Below are 20955 nucleotides of genomic sequence, written 5' to 3'. Positions count from 1 at the left end.
AGACTACAGAATGACAGACGTTGGTTACAGTGTTCCCTCGTTTATTCCTGCAATAAGTGAAACCCGCAACATAGCCAAATATATAATTTTTTACTATTATATATGTTTTAAGGCCAGAAAAAAGTGATCATTATAACGTTTTCTCACATTTGTCTCTTGCTTAAACACGCTCAAAGCTCAAATTTTAATTTTAATGATCACCCTACCGGATTGGACGCAAGAAATTATAAAGTGACTCACACGTTTTTTCATTCCTCCGACCCTGCCTCGTCCTTGTGCCATTCAGCTGTAATGTTTTTGTATCCTTGTTAAAACAGATTGCTCCTATTGGCGTATTTTCGCTTCTTCTTGTTTCTTCTACTGTTTACAGGAGATTGAGTCTTAATGGTCTACAGCCAATCAGGACGGAGAAGACAAATTGAGTCTTAATGGTCTACAGCCAATCAGGACGCAGAAGACAAAGGGCTGTACAGACAGAAGAGTGAGAATAGAGAGACAACGGTGCCTTGCGCTAAGACACAGAACTATAAAACTTCCCAGAATGCAATTCAAAATTTAAAAAAATCTGTGGATTTGTGGTTCCTGCGTGACTCACAGCATTGTTGCTCTGCGCTCCATAGTGCAAGGGTGTCGCTCCTTGGCTGTCTGAGGGAATGGTGCCTGACGTGTTCCTCTCCAGAAGCAGGTGGACAATTTTAGCATGGCCTGAAATCAAACGGGAGGACGGGAAGACACCCCTTTATACAGTTAAAACGCACATTTTTTGGAGCGGCCTTTTATTGCAGCCAACCTAAGGCAATAATAATAATAATAATGCTGGCTCATCAGCATCGGCTTGATAGGCCACAATCGTAATCATACCACAATATAACAATCGTATCGAAAAAAATAAATCTCGATTTTTGAGGTCAGCTCATGAAAGACGGGGGTGCAAATCTAGTAGATCCTCTGTGGATATGCTGCTCTGTTTTTTTTAGCCTTTTACCAGCTAAAATGAGACAACAGCATCTTTGTACGCTAACATTTGTGAGCAGCACAAACTAAGCTCAAAATGTTGACTGACGTTTGGTTTGGTTTTGCGACGTGCCGCGTGATGAAAGATAAACAGGCGAGCCGCAGCGACAACGATGAATACGGTCATGCGTTTGCTGACCCAGCAGGGCGGCCCAGTGCAGCGGCGTTCTGAAGAGGTTGTCGTAGGCCGTCACGTTGCAACCCTGGTAGGACGTCAGCACCTCCACCACCGCCTGATTGCCGTCCGCGACGGCAAAGTGCAGGGGTGTCCGACCCTCGTAGTCCTGCCAGTTCAGCAGCGACTCGGTTGGGGCTGCTTCCTGCACACACACACACACACAATACAGTCAATGGTGTGTCTAAATGACCTTAACGGTGCCCCCATTCATGCTAGCTGGGGGGCAGTGGGTCATCTGAGGACTCTTAAGTCAGAATCATTCATTCATTCATTCATTTTCTACCGCTTTTTCCTCACGAGGGTCGTGTTTTTGGAATGTGGGAGAACTCCACACAGAGATGGCCGAGGGTGGAATTGAACTCGGGTCTCCTAGCTGTGAGGCCTGCGTGCTAACCACTCGGATCACCGTGCTGCCATTGTCAGTCCATGCATTCATTCATTCATTTTCTACCGCTTATCCTCACGAGGGTCGCGGGGGGAGGGATTGAGGGGGTGCTGGAGCCTATCCCAGCTGTCTTGGGGCGAGAGGCGGGGTACACCCTGGACTGGTGGCCAGCCAGCCAATCACAGGGCACATATAGACAAACAACCATTCACACTCACATTCATACCTATGGACAATTTGGAGTCGCCAATTAACCTAGCATGTTTTTTTTGGAATGTGGGAGGAAACCGGAGTACCCGGAGAAAACCCACGCATGCACGGGGAGAACATGCAAACTCCACACAGAGATGGCTGAAGGTGGAATCGAACCCTGCGCACTAACCACTTATGCACTGTGCCACCCCAGTGTATTCATTCATTCATTTTTTACTGCTTTTTCTTCACGAGGGTCGCGGGGGGTGCTGGAGCCTATCCCAGCTGTCTTTGGGCAAGAGGCGGGGTACACCCTGGACTGGTGGCCAGCCAGTCACAGGGCACATATAGACAAACAACCATTCACACTCACATTCATACCTATGGACAATTTGGAGTCGCCAATTAACCTAGCATGTTTTTTTTGGAATGTGGGAGGAAACCGGAGTACCCGGAGAAAACCCACGCATGCACGGGGAGAACATGCAAACTCCACACAAAGATGGCCGAGGGTGGAATCGAACTCGGGTCTCCTAGCTGTGAGGCCTGCGTGCTAATCACTCGTATGGAGGTCAAACTGTTTCCAATGACTGCATATAAACGAATGGCCGACGTTCACCGTGTACGGCCGACGCGTACCAGTATGCAGCGGACGGTCTGCGTGGCGCTGGCCTCCTGACTGTGCGCGGCCCAGTGCAGGGGGATCTTGCCCTCGCTGTCGGGGATCCCGATGTTGGAGTCATGCTTGATGAGGAGGCGGACGTGCTCCGGTCTGTTGTAAAACGCCGACCAATGCAGGGCGGTTTGCTGCGAAGAGACGAGAGCACAGGCAGGACGGGATGAACAAGGAAGAGACGAGGGATGACAAAACGGGGTCGAGAACAGAGAGGGCCGTTGTGGCGTCGGCTTTGAGCCGCTCTGTTACGCAAAGAGAAAAACCCGCTGATAAATGCGAGGGCGAGCGGCGGCACAAAGCTCGCATTGAAACCCTGATGAAGCGACTGGCTTATTGGATGTGCCGTCATCTGACACCGTGATGCGTTTCGGATTATTACAAAACTATCGACTGATGTCGGACGCACCTCGGCGGCGGCACACAAGGCGGGCTCTGTCTGCGCGACCACAGATACTTCAACCGTTCGCTGTGACATGAGCGTGTCTGTGCGTATGACCTCAAAACGGCGTGGATAAAACCGTCCCGAATGGCCTGAGTGACTGTGTTAATCAGGAAGTGCATCCAAACAAAAATGCCCCTGAGGTCAAAGTATTAGGATTTTGGAGCATCACAGCTAGGAGACCCCGAGTTCAATTCCACCCTCGGCCATCTCTGTGTGGAGTTTGCATGCGTGGGTTTCCTCCCACATTCCAAAAACATGCTAGGTTAATTAGCGACTCCAAATTGTCCATAGGTATGAATGTGAGTGTGAATGGTTGTTTGTCTATATGTGCCCTGTGATTGGCTGGCTGGCGGCCAGTCAAGGGTGTACCCCGCTTCTCGCCCCAAGACAGCTGGGATAGGCTCCAGCAACCCCCAAGACCCTGGTGAGGATAAGCGGTAGAAAATGAATGAATGAATGAATGAATGTCTTATTTATGATTACATCTACTATATTGGGTCATAGAAATGTCAAGGTGACTATAGGGGTGTTATTTCATGTCTGGAGGGCTCTGACAATGTGAACAAATATATCTAGAATATCGTGAACATGATTTGTGTGGGGAAAAAATAAGGTCACTTTACAAAAAAATTTAATAATTAGCCGAGTAGTTAGCGCGCAGGCCCCGAGGCCATCGAACCCGAGTTCGATTCCACCCTCGACCCTCTCTGTGTGGAGTACTCTCCGGTACTCCGGTTACTCCGGTTTCCTCCCACAGTCCAAAAACATGCTAGGTTAATTAGCGACTCCAAATTGTCCATAGGTATGAATGTGAGTGTGAATGGTTGTTTGTCTATATGTGCCCTGTGATTGGCTGGCTGGCCACCAGTCCAGGGTCAATGTCCTATTTTTGATTACATCTACTATATTGGGTCATAGAAATGTCAACGTGACTATAGGGGTGTTATTTCATGTCTGGAGGGCTCTGACAATGTGAAAAAAAAATATCTAGAATATAGTGAACATGATTTGTGTGGGGAAAAAATAAGGTAACTAAGGGGCGCAGGCCTCGAGGCCATCGAACCCGAGTTCGATTCCACCCTCGACCCTCTCTATGTGGAGTACCCTCCGGGACTCCGGTTTCCTCCCACATTCCAAAAACATGCTAGGTTAATTAGCGACTCCAAATTGTCCATAGGTATGAATGTGAGTGTGAATGGTTGTTTGTCTATATGTGACCTGTGATTGGCTGGCTACCAGAGTGTACCCCACCTCCCGCCCGAAACATGCCCTTGTGAGGATAAGCGGTATAAAATGAATGTATGATTTTTTAAATTTCCATTAATTCCAATGGGAAAACGTGTTTGACTTTGGAGGTCGACGCTGTACCTTGTTCTTGTCCTGCGTGTCGACCTCTCCGGGTCCGATGTGTTTGAGCAGCAGCGCGAGCGCCTTGGGCGAAGGGTGCCGTGTGGCGAGGTGGAGCGGGGTCATCTCCTCCAAGTCTTTCTGCAGCCAGTTGGCGTGTCGGGACAGCAGCAGCTTGAGGAAACGGACGTTTCCCTGTGACGCGGATTTCAGCCAAAGTTGCAGAATGAGATCACTGTGCTTTTTCTTTGATGACACACACACACACACACACACACACACACACACACACACACACACAGCTTCTAGGCTTTTTAGCAATGTCTTGTTCAATCCAGGGGTCATCCATCTTTGTTCACCGTCCCCCCCTTACATCTATTTTCAGGTGTGTGATGAGGTGTTAAACAGTTAACACCCCTCTTCTATTCATCCCCATCATCATCATCACCATCATCCTCAGGGTGGATGATAAACCACAAGTGCCCCCCCCAGCCCCCCTAGAGTGATCTCCTGGCCAACAGCCCTCGTGGGACAGCAGCTAGTGTGCATGCGTGGGTGTGTTTTGTATATTTACTATGCGGCGGCCTGAAAGCCACAGTCTGACGGATCTATCTTGAGTGTGAGCATGCATCTCCACCCCGTGTGTGTGTGTGTGTGTGTGTGTGTGTGTGTGTGTGTGTGTGCGCTCCTGTCCTCCCTATTCTCAGTCCAATTAGATCGGTAATCCCTGGCCTCTCCGCCTGTCTCAGCCAATTATTGATTCTGTGTCAAAGACATGCCCCCCCCCCCTCGTCACGATCATCCCCATACACACGCACACACATACACACACACACACAAATACCCTATTACCACCCCCTTTTCTTCAAGTATATAGTGATGGCACATTAGCGACCAATGTGACCAAATGAAGAAAGAAGTCAGCGCTGAAGAGGATTGGGACATCCAAAGAGAGTTCGGGACTTCATTGGGAACTTCTTGTAGATGTTAGTTCTGTCCGGATGCGGTCTACTTACTCACGGTGCAACAAAACAACAACAACAACACATCCGCAGCAGGTTAACGCGTCACATGTATCAACATCTAAGCGGTAAAGATTTTACACTGTGGTGTAAATTTAGATGTGCCCGCAAGGCATGCTGGGTAGCGAGGCGGCAACAATAATATGAGCTGTGAACAGTAAAACATTGGATGTTAACTCCTAAATGTTGGGGGGGTGGGGGCAGGGCTATATGGGTGTAATTTTGGGTATTTTGCATAAAGATTGAGTCATACTATTTCCTGCCGCAATAGCGCTCCACGCCATGTTGCCGGCTTCAATATTCATTCATTCGTTTTCTACCGCTTATCCTCACGAGGGTCGCGGCAGGGGGGTGCTGGAGCCTATGCCAGCTGTCTTCGAGGCGAGAGGCGGGGTACACCCTGGACTGGTCGCCAACAGCCAACCAATCACAGGGCACATATAGACAAACAACCATTCACACTCACATTCATACGTAACCTAATTAACCTAGCATGTTTTTGGAATGTGGGAGGAAACCGGAATACCCGGAGAAAACCCACGCATGCACGGGGAGAACATACGTGTGGCCTTTGCCAGTTCTGACATAACATAAGTAATAAAGCAATATAACAATGTGTCACAATAAAGGTGAATATAGTTCAACATAAACATATTGAATAGAAAAATCTATATAATAATAATAAAGTGCATGGCGCCGAGTGGTTAGTGCGCAGGCCTCACAGCTAGGAGACCCGAGTTCAATCCTACCCTCGGCCCTCTCTGAATGGAGTTTGAATAGGAAGTGAACAAATGTACCATTTATATTCATTTTTATAATAATATACAGAGAGTATATATATAATAATTGATGCTGTCAATATGGCTAGCTTGTTTCCGCTGGGCCCCGAGCCTCAACCACCGGGAAACTTGTCAAAAAACACAATAAATATAGTTGGAAATCCCAAATTTGATGCATTGTTTGCCGCAAGGAGCGACTCGTCCCACTTTGCTTGACGGATTAGGAATGTACCATTGTGCATGTGCTAGCAGCTAATATACTGTATTATTCCCCTTTTTTTCTATGTCATATTTGGTCCCATATTTGCTGATACTATTTGTGAATACATAAAGGTGACGTTTCGTGATGTTATTGAGTGCTAATGTAGTGGGGTCCAAAAAAGGTTGGGGGCCCACTGCTGTATGTATTAAGTTCTATTGTCATTCTTTCCTGAGGCTATAAAAGCAGCCACTAGAGGGCACTGTCTTCCCACAGCTTCTCCATCCCAGCCTAAGCTTGCAGAGCTTTACTTCTTGACAATTCTGCTGGATAAACTTTGCAGACCGGCCGCAAAAAAATGCCCACCCCCATCCCTCCCGATCTGCCTCATGTGCAAACAGCCAGCATTTGACCGACGTGACCCCCCCTGGCTAAGAGGTGCAACATCTTTAACCTGCTGCCTGAATCATTGCGTCCTTGCAATGTGTGTGTGTGGTGTGTGTGGGGGGGGGGGCGTGCCTTCTGAGCAGCGAGGTGCAGAGCCGTGCGCTGGCTGTGGTCCGTCTTGTTGACCGAGGCGCCGGCCTTCAGCAGAATCTCCGCGCAGTCCAGGCGATCGGCCAGCACGCAATACATGAGGGGGGTCCGCCCAAACTGGTCCTCGCGGTCCCTCGCGGCCGGCTCGGCTACACACACACACAAGATAGACGCGTGAGCATGAATGATGGTACCCCCGGGGTGGGGGTGGGGGGGTGGGGTATTATCTTAAATACTACACTCCTACCAGCCCCCCCACATTCATTCATTTTTCCTCACAAGGGTCGCGGGGATGCTGTAGCCTATCCCAGCTGTCTTCGGGCGAGAGGCTGGTGGCCAGCCAATCACAGGGCACATATAGACAAACAACCATTCACACTCACATTCATACCTATGGACAATTTGGAGTCGCTAATTAACTTAGCATGTTTTTGGAAAGTGGGAGGAAACCGGAGTACCCGGAGTCCCGTAGAGTACTCCACACAGAGGGTCGAGGGTGGAATCAAACTCGGGTTCGATGGCCTCGGCGCCTGCGCGCTAATGTTTGCATGTTTTAGCATGTTTTTGGAATGTGGGAGGAAACCGGAGTGGGAGACGGACACGGGGAGAACATGCAAACTCCACACAGAGATGGGCGAGGGTGGAATTGAACCCTGGTCTCCTAGCTGTGAGGTCTGCGCGCTAACCACTAGACCGCCGTGTCCCCTCACACTCATGTATTCATATTTCAGCACAATTAAATATCACTTAGGGGCGGCCCGGCGGTCTAGTGGTTAGTGCGCAGACCTCACAGCTAGGAGACCAGGGTTCAATTCCACCCTCGGCCATCTCTGTGTGGAGTTTGCATGTTCTCCCCGTGCATGCGTGGGTTTTTTTCCGGGTACTCCGGTTTCCTCCCACATTCCAAAAACATGCTAGGTTAATTAGCGACTCCAAATTGTCCATAGGTATGAATGTGAGTGTGAATGGTTGTTTGTCTATATGTGCCCTGTGATTGGCTGGCGACCAGTTCAGGGTGTGCCCCGCCTCTCGCCCGAAGACAGCTGTGACCCTCCTGAGGAAAAAGCGGTAGAAAATGAATGAATGAATAAATATCACTTTATGGAGTAAGCATTTACTCTTTTTCTGGCCTCGTTCTATGACCGGTCACATGGGTTTTCCGCCAGGGCTGATTTTGACCTCTGACCTCCCCGCACACATTTTCCTTGCAGAAATCAATAAAGCATTCCAGTATTACATACTAATGCGAGAGGACGCTGTGCTTACTGTAGGTGATGCGGCCGAGGTAGCAGAGAACTCATTTTGAAGAAAATCACACACGCGGAAAAAAAACAACAAAAAAACTTCCCAATGTGAGCTTTCCCGGTCAATACGCAGGTAAGGGATGAGGCGATGCTAATGTGGAAAAGTTTGCTGTAAAACAATACAGGCTGTGGGGGACAAAAAGTGTTGTTTTACCTGTGATGAGTTTGAGAAGTGCGTTCTTATCGCCGTTGACGGCTGCGGCGTGGACCTGCGAGCCCGGAGTGGTGCCGCCCGGGCTGGACGGCGCCGAGGCCTGTCAGACATGAACGCACATGAGGTCACAACTCCACCTGCGGCCATTTTCTCTTCATCAGCATTCTTACTACTCAATACCATAACATTAAACTACAAGCCGTTTACCGGACCATGGCAACCACTTTAAATGACTATAAATAACAGTATTAGTTAATTAGTTAATTACATTAATTAGGACTCCAATTAATTGAGCTTTAGAGGAATTTAGACTCCAATTTAGGCTTGAGTGTAAGGGAACCTTACAGGTAGAACACATGATACACATGCTAACCATCACAGAAAGCTTTCTAGATCTTCCAGAATCAGCACCTATCCCAGCTGTATTTCCAAATCGATCTGTTTTAAATTTATTCCACCCACACGCCCACTCCGCTGGGGTTGATCCCGCTCAACTTTTACCGCTAACAGCTTGTACCCGGGCACGCCCATATAAGGACGTCTCATTGTGACTTCACAGTGAGATGGTGTTAGAAGAAACTCTCTGAAACGGAGCGTTCGGAGCCATCCCAAACTTCTTTCAGGGCTCACTTGCAAATGCGCAAACCCAATTATTTTGAAATTCGTTAAACACGAGGATGCAACATTTAACAACATTTATAGGTTACAAAAATGGAAAAGGCATAATAGGTACCCTTGAAATAAGTGTATGTTGTTTACGGTACCTATTTTGGCTAAATATATAAGGCTAAAGTTGGGTGCATTGAAAAATCAGTCAAAAATCATCAAACTGCACCACACATGCTCTCTTCTATTGCAGAGTTGCATCATCACCTCTTTGTGCCTCTAGCGCAAAAAAAACAAACAAACCATAAAAGACGTATAAATACATTATACGTTACAAATGTTAATAATGTTAACCGGAAAATGTACAGAAAATGAGGCACATTTTGGCCAAAGTTTTGTCGACTGAAATCATGCTAACTGGGGCGGACACTAACCGAGGTTCCACTACATAATAAAATGTGTATATATTTAGACTGCAATGTGTAAAATACAGGCCGCAAAATCAAAACGGTTAAGATTGAATGAGTTAATAATAACCATTAAAATAATAATAATAATAATAATAATATTACTTGATTCAGATAGACACCAGAAGCATGCCCATATAAGGACATCCGTCTCACTGTGAAGTCACAATGAGCCGTAGTCATTATCTGAAACTCGTTATACGCGAGGATACAACATTTAACAACATTTATAGGTTATAAAAGTGGGAAATAACACATTTTTTAAAAAACTTGATATACTGAAATGTTGTTTACGGTACATATTTTGGCTAAATATATAAGGCTAAATTTGGGTGCATTGAAAAATCAGTCAAAATCATCAAAATCATCACCAGTCGGATTCACGCAGGGTATTAATAAGGCTAACCGGAAAAATGTACGTAAACTGAGGCACATTTTGGCCAAAGTTTTGTCGACTGAAATCATGCTAACTGGGGCGGACACTAACCGAGGTTCCACTACATAATAAAATGTGTATATATTTATACTGCGACGTATAAAATACAGGCCGCAAAAATCAAAACGGTTAAGATTGAATGAGTTAATAATAACCATTAAAAAAATATATAATAATAATAATATTATTTGATTAAGATGAACACCTGAAGCTCCCTCCAAATGAAGACATAGTGCTAATGTATTAGTGAGCTGATGTCTTCTGACAGCATGAATGTGGATGAGGTGTGTGTGTGTGTGTGTGTGTGTGTGTGTGTGTGTGAGTGGGCTCTCGCTGAGGGGGTTAAATCTCTTCCTGGCCCCACTTAACAAGAGCCCAGTGAAAGCTTGGTAATCTGTAGACAGGAAGCAGCTGGGGAGTGAGGGTGTGTGTGGGGAGACCCTGTGTGAGCGTGTAAGAGGGGGGTCTCTCCTCATGTCTTATTAATGTCTCATTAATACTGCAAGATGCGCCGCTCTCTCTCTCTCTGTGTGTGTGTGTGTGTGTGTGTGTTGAGAGATGTGGGACAAAGCCTGCGGGGGTACAACGCAGAAATCAATCATTGCCCCTAAACACATAAACGCCAGCGGCACTAACCCCCGGGTCCTTGTCACCACGCGAGATTTTTCGCCGTTTGCGACTGACAAAAGAACCGGGAATCCGATGTCCCTCAACGTTTCCTCCTCGTCTCACGCCCCTTCCTCGCTTCCACCTCGTAAAAAGAGAGCTCCTGCGGACGGTGCGTGCGGCGCGGCAATTACCCATCATACCTCCTGCTTTCTCACGCTCCGTCCAAGTAGCGTATTAGGGACTCACGGTTGCTTTTCTAGCTTTAATGCTACGTAAATTGCCGTGTATGCTTGGCACATGTGCTCTTCCATGGGGAGTCGGTTTCCTTGATATTCCCAAAATGAACCACAAGCATCTAAACCCATCGCTAATTTGGACTTATTAGTCAGCAATGCTGCATTCTAATGTCTAACACGTGCTGAAAACAAAACGGGCAACGCTGCATCTCGACAGGAAGAGCAGCACTGTTTTTCCTAGCCGTCCAAATTATATAGTTCATACAGAGTCCATTTAAAATGTATCTAAGTCCACGCATGGCACTTTAACTTGCGACGTGACTCTTCCCAAAGATACCATGTGGTGGTGAAGAAATGAAATGTACGTAAACTGAGGCATGAAATAATGCAAGAAGAATGAAATAATGCTAACCGGGGGCGGATGCTAACTGAGGTTCCGCTGCTACAAAAACTGCCCAAATAAGGAACAGTGAAATGTAACCTGATGGCTTCCGACGTTACTGGCATGACAAGGAGAACACCCCCGCCCCCGCGACGATCTGAGCTTCAGATTGCGCAGGGGCGTCAAACGGCAGCTTCCATTATGACTGAATTCTTTCGTCTGAATGAGGAATAAAGCCACTCTTTTGGAACAACCTGCGTGTGTCCCCCCTCTACTATAGTGGAACCTGTTCATGTTGACTGTTTATGTCGACTGTTTATGTCTCTACTACAGTGGAACCTGTTTATGTTGACTGTTAATGTCGACTGTTTATGTCTCTACTACAGTGGAACCTGTTTATGTTGACTGTTTATGTCGACTGTTTATGTCTCTACTACAGTGGAACCTGTTTATGTTGACTGTTTATGTCTCTACTACAGTGGAACCTGTTTATGTTGAATGTTTATGTCGACTGTTTATGTCTCTACTACAGTGGAACCTGTTTATGTTGAATGTTTATGTCGACTGTTTATGTCTCTACTACAGTGGAACCTGTTTATGTTGACTGTTAATGTCGACTGTTTATGTCTCTACTACAGTGGAACCTGTTTATGTTGACTGTTTATGTCGACTGTTTATGTCTCTACTACAGTGGAACCTGTTTATGTTGAATGTTTATGTCGACTGTTTATGTCTCTACTACAGTGGAACCTGTTTATGTTGACTGTTTATGTCGACTGTTTATGTCTCTACTACAGTGGAACCTGTTTATGTCGACTGTTTACGTCTCTACTACAGTGGAACCTGTTTATGTTGACTGTTTACGTCGACTGTTTATGTCTCTACTACAGTGGAACCTGTTTATGTTGACTGTTTATGTCTCTACTACAGTGGAACCTGTTTATGTCGACACTTTATGTCGACTGTTTACGTCTCTACTACAGTGGAACCTCTTTATGTCGACTGTTTATGTCTCTACTATAGTGGAACCTGTTTATGTTGACTGTTTATGTCGACTGCTTATGTCTCTACTACAGTGGAACCTGTTTATGTTGACTGTTCATGTCGACTGTTTATGTCGACTGTTTATGTCTCTACTACAGTTGAACCTATTTATGTTGACTGTTTATGTTGACTGTTTATGTCGACTGTTTACGTCTCTACTACAGTAGAACCTGTTTATGTTGACTGTTTATGTTGACTGTTTATGTCGACTGTTTACATCTCTACTACAGTGGGACCTGTTTATGTCGACTGTTTATGTCTCTACTATTATTTGAAAGTCGTTAAATGCGAGGATACAACAGTTAACAACATTTATAGGTCACAAAAGAGGAAAAAGTATAACATGCCCCCCCCCCCCGATCTAAATCCATTTGAGAACATTTGGGGATGGATGGCCACGGAAGAGCGGATGCCCTCCAGTGAAGCCATCTGGAGCAACATTCCCAACCCATTTTTTTGGGAAGGATCAACAAGAACTTGTTGTGAATATCCGTATCTGTGTCATTTTATGACAGGTTTTATAATAAATTCCCAATTATTGACCCAAACAGGAGTCGTTCATCTGAACGGCTGCACTATTGTAGAGTAACTAATCCTTAGATTAACATCAAGTCACCCCATGTTCTTTTCCGTGATGATAAGAGGTTATTAAAACTTTTCCTTTGACTTTTCCCGGCTTATTCCGATCCTTTGCTCCTGACCTGGAGTCAATACAAACATCCCCAGCTGCTACTATAAACATATTCATTGATCTATGAATAATCTTAAATGCAAGGGGGCAAGAAAAAAAATAAATCTGAATTTGAGCCGACGCTGACGCGGGGAGGTGAGGGGGTCGTAGGGGGGGGGACACAAGTCGATAAAGCCGATTGATGTGAGGGACATTCAGGTCAGCGAAAGGAAGCAATTAGAGTTTCATGAGGGCCCGTGTGTTTTGGAAACACCTACAGTGAATCCAAATTTGTCGAAAAAGCCTTTTGAGATGCCGCGTCTGGAATCAAACAAAAGAGGTTGTAAAAACAACGGCTGGGTCCCGTTGAGAGGTTTTGCAGTGGTCTCATTTGGCCATTCACGCGCGTTCCTCGGGGAGCACTCACTTGTTAATATGAAGACAATAACTCAGAGTAAAGCATTGATCACGGTGGGCCGAGGTCCGGGCCCGCCGATTGTTTATCTGTACCGCTATCGATTCATGCTGATGCTGACATTATTTATTCTTTATTCATAGTCTCTCTTGTATAAACGCAGGAAGTTTAACAAAGAATCTACACTTTGTTCCGGCCTTTTAGAAACACGACAGGAGTGCTAAGCACGCGGGACTCAAAAAGTGGACTCTGTATGTGTGGATTTTAGTCTATATGTTTTGGGAGGGGGCGGCACGGTGGACGAGTGGTTGGCACGCAGACCTCACAGCTAGGAGACCCAAGTTCAATTCCACCCTCGGCCATCTCTGTGTGGAGTTTGCAGGTTCTCCCCCGTGCATGCGTGGGTTTTCTCCGGGTATTCCGGTTTCCTCCCACATTCCAAAAACATGCTAGGTTAATCATTCATTCATTTTCTACTGCTTTTTCCTCACGATGGGGTGCTGGAGCCTATCCCAGCTGTCTTTGGGCGAGAGGCGGGGTACACCCTGGACTGGTGGCCAGCCAATCACAGGGCACATATAGACAAACAACCATTCACACTCACATTCATACCTATGGACAATTTGGAGTCGCTAATTAGCATGTAACCTAGCATGTTTTTGGAATGTGGGAGGAAACCGGAATACCCGGAGAAAACCCACGCATGCACGGGGAGAACATGCAAACTCTACACAGAGATGGCCGAGGGTGGAATTGAACCCTGGTCTCCTAGCTGTGAGGTCTGTGCGCTAACCACATGACCGCCGTGCCGCCCCGCTAGGTTAATTAGCGACTCCAAACTGTCCATAGGTATGAATGTGAGTGTGAATGGTTGTTTGTCTATATGTGCCCTGTGATTGGCTGGCCACCAGTCCAGGGTGTACCCCGCCTCTCGCCCAAAGACAGCTGGGATAGGCTCCAGCACCCCCAAGACCCTCGGGAGGATAAGCGGTAGAAAATGAATGAATGAATGAATGTCTTATTTATGATTACATCTACTATATTGGGTCATAGAAATGTCAAGGTGACTATAGGGGTGTTATTTCATGTCTGGAGGGCTCTGACAATGTGAAAAAATATATCTAGAATATCGTGAACATGATTTGTGTGGGGAAAAAATGAGGTAACTTCACAAAAAAATGTATTAATTAATTAGACGAGTGGTTAGTGCACAGGCCTCACAGCTAGGAGACCAGGGTTCGATTCCACCCTCGGCCATCTCTGTGTGGAGTTTGCATGTTCTCCCCGTGCATGCGTGGGTTTTCTCCGGGTACTCCGGTTTCCTCCCACATTCCAAAAAAAAACATGCTAGGTTACATGCTAATTAGCGACTCCAAATTGTCCATAGGTATGAATGTGAGTGTGAATGGTTGTTTGTCTATATGTGCCCTGTGATTGGCTGGCTGGCCACCAGTCCAGGGTGTACTTGTGGCCTTTCTGTCTATTCTACACGTTTCTACGAGTCTATTTTCTGACACTTGGTACGGTTAGACCCGTTTGGGCCCAACACAGGGCTCCTAAATACGCCGCACCGCCTCCACGCTTCTTTCCCTTGAGACTGTGCAGCTCCGATAGGAGACGGAAGCTGCAGGGATCCGTCCCTGCGTTTTGACTGACAGGTAAAGAGGTGGGAGGATGGATAATATCAGCCCACAGGGATGCCGGATCCACAAAGCCCTATTTCTGGGGGACATCCTGGATCCCCCGAAGACCAATGAGCTGGCTCCCTCAGCTGGGGGCCGGGCCCGGGAGCACAGCGGGGCCAATCAGCGAGGTGGTAGGAGGCTGAGTGACATATACGCCTGCTAATTTACATCATTACCGCCATGCATCCTGACAAATGAGCCCCCCGGGTTTGAGCCAATCACCTGGGAGGGTAATGCAATTAGGTGGAACCACAGCTGTCATTCAAACAGCCACAGGGAGGGGGTCAGGTAGTGGCGCCTGTGGCCAAAACACCCCTGCCTGCCGCCTTGTCGTTCACACACGCACACGCATGCAGATGGAGAGTGAGAATTCCCGAAGCGCTGGTGCGGATATGAGGAGCAGGATTTTAGGGATGTGTGTGCCCACTAAAGGGACACTGCGGAGGCCTGGGCCCTCAGGGGCGTCCCGCAGGGACACAGAGATTGACTTGTGCCCGGTGGGTGCTAGTGTGTGCTGTGATCTCACTGGATGCATTTCATAAATAAACGCTGATTGTACAAAATAAAATGAATATTACAATAATTTGGTGGTTAGCATGTTGGCCACACAGTCAGGAGATCAGGAAAACCTGGGTTCAAATCTTCGCTTGGGCACACCCTGGACTGGTGGCCAGCCAATCACAGGGCACATATAGACAAACAACCATTCACACTCACATTCATACCTATGGACAATTTGGAGTCGCTAATTAACCTAGCATGTTTTTGGAATGTGGGAGGAAACCGGAGTACCCGGAGAAAACCCACAGTCTCTACTACAGTGGAACCTGTTTATGTCGACTGTTTATGTCGACTGTTTATGTCTCTACTACAGTGGAACCTGTTTATGTCGACTGTTCATGTCTCTACTCTAGTGGAACCTGTTTATGTTGACTGTTTATGTTGACTGTTTATGTCTCAACTACAGTGGAACCTGTTTATGTCGACTGTTTATGTCGACTGTTAAAGTCGCTACTATAGTGGAACCTGTTTATGTTGACTGTTTATGTCGACTGTTTATGTCTCTACTACAGTAGAACCTGTTTATGTCGACTGTTTACGTCACTACTACAGTGGAATCTGTTTATGTCGACTGTTTATGTCTCTACTATAGTGGAACCAGTTTATGTTGACTGTTTATGTCGACTGTTATGTCTCTACTACAGTGGAACCTGTTTATGTTGACTGTTTATGTCGACTGTTATGTCTCTACTACAGTGGAACCTGTTTATGTCGACTGTTTATGTCTCTACTACAGTCAAACCTGTTTATGTCGACTGTTTATGTCTCTACTACAGTGGAACCTGTTTATGTTGACTGTTTATGTCTCTACTACAGTGGAACCTGTTTATGTTGACTGTTTATGTCGACTATTTATGTCTCTACTACAGTGGGACCTGTTTATGTTGACTGTTTATGTCTCTACTACAGTGGAACCTGTTTATGTCGACTGTTTATGTCTCTACTACAGTGGAACCTGTTCATGTCGACTGTTTATGTCGACTGTTTACGTCTCTACTACAGTGGAACCTGTTTATGTTGACTGTTTATGTCTCTACTATAGTGGAACCTGTTAATGTTGACTGTTTATGTCGACTGTTTATGTCGACTGTTATGTCTCTACTACAGTGGAACCTGTTTATGTCGACTGTTCACGTCTCTACTACAGTGGAACCTGTTTATGTCGACTTTTTATGTCGACAGTTTATGTCTCCACTATAGTGGAACCTGTTTGTGTCGACTGTTTATGTCGACTGTTTATGTCTCTACTACAGCGGAACCTGTTTATGTGGACAAGCCGTCTATGTCTTCTTATTGATAAAAAGTCCCTGCTTCAGCCGACTAGGCATATATGGTCGACCGCTTTTGTCGACATGTCTCTTTGAACGCGGTCAGGTCAAACTGTTGCTCTGCCTAAGCAAGGCTTCTCGCAGCGCAGCGTTGCCGCTGAGGTTGGACGCACTAAGTCAATCACTTCTTATAAAATGAAACTGAAAAGTCAAGTACTCGACCCCAAAAAATGTATTTTACATGTGACGCCGAAGTAATCAAACAAGTGTTGTGCCTTTTATGGCACAGAGATGGAAGAGGGCGGAACTGAATGCAAAGTACCCGTGCATTTGAGTGACATGCGTATTAGCTTGATGGCTAATCAAGCTGATGTCGGCCTCGTTAAGCGCAGTTCTGGCCGGAACATCTTGCGTTGATGTTTGCGTTGTGTCCACTGGTCGATACTGGCCTGAGTGACAGCTTGTCCAGTCGTGTTAATCAGAGACTCTTCACTATTTCCATAAACACATCACGGCGCTGGCGTCCAAATAAAAACATTAATAAGGCAAAAAAAAAAACAAAAAAGAATACAAGGTGTACAAAATGAGCTGCTGTCGTCTTGTCTATGTGGGTTCGATGCTGTTTGAGTCACTCTTAGAGCGGGTCTATGTGCTCTGTGTCCTCCCATTATATCACTAATGAGGAGCCCTCCGGAGGGATGGATGGATGGATGGATGGATGGGGGGGCTGAGCGGACAGAAAAAGACAGATGAAAAAAAAAAAAAAGAAAAGGAGGAAAGAGAGACCGACATCAGCTTGAGGACGTTTCCCTCTTCGCCCTCCCATCTCCTCTTCCACACACCTCGGAGTCTAATTGGACTAAAACTGTGATCTAATTAAATGTCCAATTAAAGTGCAGAGAGCAACGTGCCCAACGGCGGATCACAGTAGAGGGACATAATCAGCTGGAAAAACAAACAAAAAAATCAATGCCAAACGGGGGAAAGACGTTAAAGCAGAAATGGGAGCGTGTCATTTATTTGGGACGAGGCGCTTTTTGTCCGTCTTTACACAAGCTGACGTATCATTTAAAAAAAAAAATCAGTTGCAGTGGAACACGTCCATGTCGGAAGCCCCATTCGGGCTGGCTGATTGACATAAGCGGTTGTCGACATAACAGAAATGATTTATTTACTTGTGGCTAGACGACAAACGGTCATCACAGAGGACGATCCTGCGTGTTTGTTTTGATTCTTCTGTTTTCACATGATATTTGAACGATATACTAACGACATACTAACCCCTTACGTTTTTTTTTCAAAAATCGACGCCCTAAAATTGTTAAAATTTTGGCATTTTATGCCCTTTTTGGGTGCTCCTGGGGCCCCTGTTGAGTGTGTGTAAGGTTTCCCCTGTTTTTTTGACCAGAAAAGTGCATTAGAAGCAAGTTGAAAAAAATGAAAAAAAACGACATACGTTATGTATGTCGTTACATTTTTACATCTTACGTTTTTTTTCAAAAATCGACGCCCTAAAATTTTTTTAATTTTGGCATTTTATGCCATTTTTGGGTGCTCCTGGGGCCCCTGTTGAGTGTGTGTGAGGTTCCCCCTGTCTTTTTGACCAGAAAAGTGCATTAGAAGCAAGTTGAAAAAAATGAAAAAAAACCACATACTAACCCCTTACGTTTTTTTTCAAAAAATTGACGCCCTAAAATTTTGGCATTTTATGCTATTTTTGGGTGCTTCTGGGGCCCCTGTTGAGTGTGTGTGAGGTTCCCCTTGTCTTTTTGACCAGAAAAGTGCATTAGAAGCAAGTTGAAAAAAATGAAAAAAAACGACATACTAACCCCTTACGTTTTTTTTTCAAAAATCGATGCCCTAAAATTTTGCCATTTTATGCTATTTTTGGGTGCTTCTGGGGCCCCTGTTGAGTGTGTGTGAGGTTCCCCTTGTTTTTTTGACCAGAAAAGTGCATTAGAAGCAAGTTGAAAAAAATGAAAAAAACGACATACTAACCCCTTATGTTTTTTTTCAAAAATCGATGCCCTAAAATTTTGCCATTTTATGCCATTTTTGGGTATATTATATATACCCATAACGATATTAGTGGACAGGTTTTGAAGAACTTTTAACTACAAGAAAAATAAAAGTCACAAAATACACAGACTTGATGCAGCTTCAAGTCATCAACAACATCAAGGCAATCGTTTCGACAATATTAGCAACACGTGTAATTCATTGATCATTATCAATAAGTCCTAGCTTAATTCATACACAGAAATTACTTAGTAATTCTGACATTCACTCAAGTTTTTGCTCTTTTTTTGTTTCTTTTTCAGTGCTTAACTAATGTCTTCGCTATACATCCATTTTCAGGGGTATGCTGGAGCCTATCCCAGCTGACCCTGGACTGGTGGCCAGCCAATCACAGGGCACATATAGACAAACAACCATTCACACTCACATTCATAACCTATGGACAATTTGAAGCCGCCAATTAACCTAACGCTGATTGTATGTAGGATTGCAAGGTTTATAGTGTCTATTGTCTTTCTGTGTAAATATCCCATGTTACAACCTGGACACCTGAATCTTATACACTTAAGTGCACTTTTTAAACTTTTTAAAGTTGTTTTCAAATGTTGTATTTGTACTTTTAGTTTTAATTCTGTTTAAAAGCTTGACAACATTTAAGTAAAAACTCAAGTTAATAAAAAAGTTTCCTTTGATGTGTTTTCTGTGCTTGAGTACCTAAAAGACACACATTTTTACTTGTATTTGAGTACAAATTTATGAGTAAATTTAAGAGTGGTTCGCACGCAGGCCTCATAGCTAGGAGACCCGAGTTCAATTCCACACTCTGCCATCTCTGTGTGGAGTTTGCACGTTGTCCCCCGTGCATGCGTGGGTTTTCTCCGGGTACTCCGGTTTCCTCCCACATTCCAAAAACATGCTAGGTTAATTAGCGACTCCAAATTGTCCATAGGTATGAATATGAGTGTGAATGGTTGTTTGTCTATATGTGCCCTGTGATTGGCTGGCTGGCCACCAGTCCAGGGTGTACCCCGCCTCGCGTCAGAAGACAGCTGGGATAGGCTCCAGCACCCCCCGCGACCTTCGTGAGGATAAGCGGTAGAAAATGAATGAATTTAATTTACATTAAAATTACATTTACTAGAGTAAAACACTTTAGTACTCCGTCCTCCTGTGTATTTATTACTAATTCTCACATCCCAGTACTAGTGTTTAACATTTATTTACAGATATTTCATATTAAGTTATCTATTTCTGGAATAAAGATAAGTGCGTAATGAAATCCGTGTTGTGGTACACAACTAAAAGGGTTAAGACATAACATCAAGTCCATCTTTACACTTTCCTGCCACTGATAGTCAGATGGCGCGAATGAGATCAACCTTGCACTTTCTCCATCTGTGAGTTGCTCCCACACTGTGAGGCCCCTATGGACAGCTTGAGCCCATAAAATATTAACGCACGGATTCAATTCAACATTCTAGTTAATCTTCCCTAACAATTAAGCTGCGGCGGCTCACATAATTAGCTTTGTTTTCGTCTCAAATGACCTTCGACTCCTGGGAGAGAAACATAATTTGGTGGCAGACGGGGGGGTAATCCCAAAACTAACCTCTGATTTTTAACCACAGCTGCACTCTTGCTCTTTTTGTGTTTGCGTGTTCTTACCATGGTTGTTTCGCTTTCGCTTCAGCGCATTCTTGACGGGTGCGAGTCCATGTCCCCTACCTGCCCTGATCCCTCCGTCCTGCTGGGGAGGAGAAAGAGGATCAATCACATACTGAGACGAGCCCACCTGCTCACACGGTGAAGTGCCAGAAGAACAGAGTCCTTTGGTACGCTCCAAAAACATGCTTATTCCATAAACCGGACACTGTAAATTGTCCGTAATTGGGAATGTGAGTGTGAATGCTTTGTATATGGGACCAGTCTAACATGTACTGGGATAGGCTCCAGCTCACCCACAACCCTAATGGGGACAATCAGACTTGAAAATGATAATGGATTAGTATTCTATTCTCAGTCTTTATTATTGTCGTCACTTCAAGTAAGTACTCATAAACTGGGAACCAAAATGTGATTTTTTTTTTAGGTTCACCACAATAAATGAACAGACTTTTCTCATTTGAATACGTTCTAGTAAGGGACACTCAACAAAACATTAAATGCTAAAATGTTGATTAGGCGAGGTTATCTTAAAGTAACGTCAAGCAGGGGACATCACAAAACTACCTTCAATGTATCTTAGCAGAAACAGGATGGATTTAACAATACAACAAAAAGTCACGTAAAAATGATGCATCTCGCGTCATTCTAAAGTTGCCCGTTTGT

General features: G+C 45.2%; 1 protein-coding gene across 2 annotated transcripts in view; it reads right to left on the bottom strand.

Moving 5' to 3' along the window:
• Window positions 1-20955, bottom strand: part of invs (inversin) — a 33614-nt gene that overhangs the window by 12230 nt on the left and 429 nt on the right. For both annotated transcript variants that reach the window (XM_058084460.2, XM_058084464.2), the window contains exons 2-8: window positions 20293-20374; window positions 8230-8329; window positions 6754-6920; window positions 4256-4429; window positions 2409-2576; window positions 1154-1334; window positions 596-705 (exon numbers count right to left, since the gene is read on the bottom strand). In XM_058084460.2, coding sequence (XP_057940443.2) covers window positions 596-705; window positions 1154-1334; window positions 2409-2576; window positions 4256-4429; window positions 6754-6920; window positions 8230-8329; window positions 20293-20295 — 903 coding nt within the window. In that variant the 5' untranslated portion in view covers window positions 20296-20374. The remainder of the gene's footprint in view (window positions 1-595; window positions 706-1153; window positions 1335-2408; window positions 2577-4255; window positions 4430-6753; window positions 6921-8229; window positions 8330-20292; window positions 20375-20955) is intronic.

Source organism: Doryrhamphus excisus, linkage group LG17 (assembly GCF_037039965.1).
Source record: "Doryrhamphus excisus strain RoL-2023G ecotype Guam linkage group LG17, RoL_Dexc_Guam_v1.1, whole genome shotgun sequence".
NCBI classification, from domain to species: domain Eukaryota; kingdom Metazoa; phylum Chordata; class Actinopteri; order Syngnathiformes; family Syngnathidae; genus Doryrhamphus; species Doryrhamphus excisus.
Note: the sequence above shows the minus strand (reverse complement) of the source record. Positions and strands in the feature narration are given on the sequence as shown.